General features: G+C 45.7%; 1 protein-coding gene across 2 annotated transcripts in view; it reads left to right on the top strand.

The window, feature by feature from the left end:
* Window positions 1-2,351, top strand: part of elk1 (ETS transcription factor ELK1) — a 20,022-nt gene that overhangs the window by 8,809 nt on the left and 8,862 nt on the right. Inside the window, exons 1-3 of one of the 2 annotated variants that reach the window (XM_046056362.1) lie at window positions 311-387; window positions 1,340-1,525; window positions 1,625-1,795. In XM_046056362.1, the coding sequence (XP_045912318.1) occupies window positions 340-387; window positions 1,340-1,525; window positions 1,625-1,795 (405 nt within the window). In that variant the 5' untranslated portion in view covers window positions 311-339. Of the gene's footprint in view, window positions 1-310; window positions 388-1,339; window positions 1,526-1,624; window positions 1,796-2,351 lie in introns of those variants that run through there. The other variant, XM_046056363.1, reaches the window with a different exon arrangement.

Raw genomic sequence — 2,351 nt, 5'->3', positions numbered from 1 at the left:
CTGAGAATACTACTGATAATACTACAGTTACTACACAAGAACAAGCACAGCATGAACTACGACAAGGTACTACTGATAATACTACTGATAATACTACAGTTACTACACAAGAACAAGCACAGCATGAACTACGACAAGGTACTACTGAGAATACTACTGATAATACTACAGTTACTACACAAGAACAAGCACAGCATGAACTACGACAAGGTACTACTGAGAATACTACTGATAATACTACAGTTACTACACAAGAACAAGCACAGCATGAACTACGACAAGGTACTACTGAGAATACTACTGATAATACTACAGTTACTACATAAGAACAAGCACAGCATGAACTACGACAAGCTGAGCCGAGCACTGAGATACTACTACGACAAGGTACTACTGAGAATACTACTGAGAATACTACAGTTACTACACAAGAACAAGCACAGCATGAACTACGACAAGCTGAGCCGAGCACTGAGATACTACTACAAGGTACTACTGAGAATACTACTGATAATACTACAGTTACTACATAAGAACAAGCACAGCATGAACTACGACAAGGTACTACTGAGAATACTACTGATAATACTACAGTTACTACACAAGAACAAGCACAGCATGAACTACGACAAGGTACTACTGAGAATACTACAGTTACTACACAAGAACAAGCACAACATGAACTACGACAAGGTACTGCTGATAGTACTGCTGATAGTTAGTACTACTGATAGTACTGCTGCTAGTTAGTACTGCTGATAGTACTACTGATAGTACTGCTGATAGTTAGTACTGCTGATAGTACTACTGTTAGTACTGCTGATAGTACTGCTGATAGTACTACTGCTAGTTAGTACTACTGATAGTACTGCTGCTAGTTAGTACTGCTGATAGTACTACTGATAGTACTACTGCTAGTTAGTACTACTGATAGTACTGCTGCTAGTTAGTACTACTGATAGTACTGCTGCTAGTTAGTACTGCTGCTAGTTAGTACTACTGCTAGTTAGTACTGCTGCTAGTTAGTACTGCTGCTAGTTAGTACTGCTGTTAGTACTGCTGATAGTACTGCTGATAGTACTACTGCTAGTTAGTACTACTGATAGTACTGCTGCTAGTTAGTACTGCTGATAGTACTACTGATAGTACTACTGCTAGTTAGTACTACTGATAGTACTGCTGCTAGTTAGTACTACTGATAGTACTGCTGCTAGTTAGTACTGCTGCTAGTTAGTACTACTGTAGTTAGTACTGCTGCTAGTTAGTACTGCTGATGGTACTGCTGATGGTACTGCTGATAGTACTGCTGATAGTACTGTTGGTGTGTTTCTTCTGTCAGAACATCATAAAGAAGGTCAGCGGTCAGAAGTTTGTCTATAAGTTCGTCGGTCAGCCCGACCCCTCGCTGCCTGAGGGGCCACGCAACGGCGAGGAGGGCCAGAGGAGGGACAACGCCGACCCAAACGGCCAATCAAAAGGCCAGGGGGGCGTGGCCTCAACCTGTCCGTCGAAGGGCTTACCCCAGGTACTCTTTGACCTTCTGTAATTTGGTGTTGATAGATTTGTGCAGGACATTAAAATGATTTCAGTAGACTGACCGATTGGTTGATCGATCGATCCCCAGCGCTCGTCGCCCTGCGGCTCCCAGAAAAGCTCCCGGAACGACTACATGAAGTCCGGCCTCTACTCCACCTTCACCATCCAGTCTCTGCAGGCCTCTCCCAACCCACGGCCAATCAAAACAGAGCTGCTGCTACAAGACCCCGCCCCCAAGGTGGATCGCACTGCCAGAGAGGTGAGGGGGGGGCGTCAGAAATCAGTTTTTTAATTTAACCTTTATTTGAACAGGAAAGTCCCCCTCAGACACAGGAAGTCAAATAAAAGGGACAATTTTTCAACTAATTGAATAATTAAAATACTCTGCAGTACACTTCAAAGTACAAAATGAAATACAGTACAATACAATTAACTCAAGGGCAGAATACAACGAGTTACCTCTGATAAAGGAAGGAGTCTCTGTGTGACAGGAACCGTTCATCCGGTCGACTTCAGACATGGCGGGTGTGTTGCTGCAGACCCAGAGGGGCGCCGCGCCGCGTTTGGTGCGGTTTAAACACGCGACACGTTCAGATTTAATAGATACAGTAGAGATGAGCGCTGTGCGGAGCTCTGAGGCGGCGAGGGCGGCGAGGGGAGGGTGGGGAGAGACAGGCAGAGACGGGGGGACGGGGAGAGATTCAGAGGACGGGGAGAGACTCAGAGGACAATGAGGGACGGGGAGAGACTCAGAGGACGGGGAGAGACAGGGGGACAGTGAGGGACGGGGGGAGACTCAGAGGACGGGGAGAGAG

The sequence above is a fragment of the Micropterus dolomieu genome, linkage group LG08 (genome assembly GCF_021292245.1).
Source record: "Micropterus dolomieu isolate WLL.071019.BEF.003 ecotype Adirondacks linkage group LG08, ASM2129224v1, whole genome shotgun sequence".
NCBI lineage: Eukaryota > Metazoa > Chordata > Actinopteri > Centrarchiformes > Centrarchidae > Micropterus > Micropterus dolomieu.
Note: the sequence above shows the minus strand (reverse complement) of the source record. Positions and strands in the feature narration are given on the sequence as shown.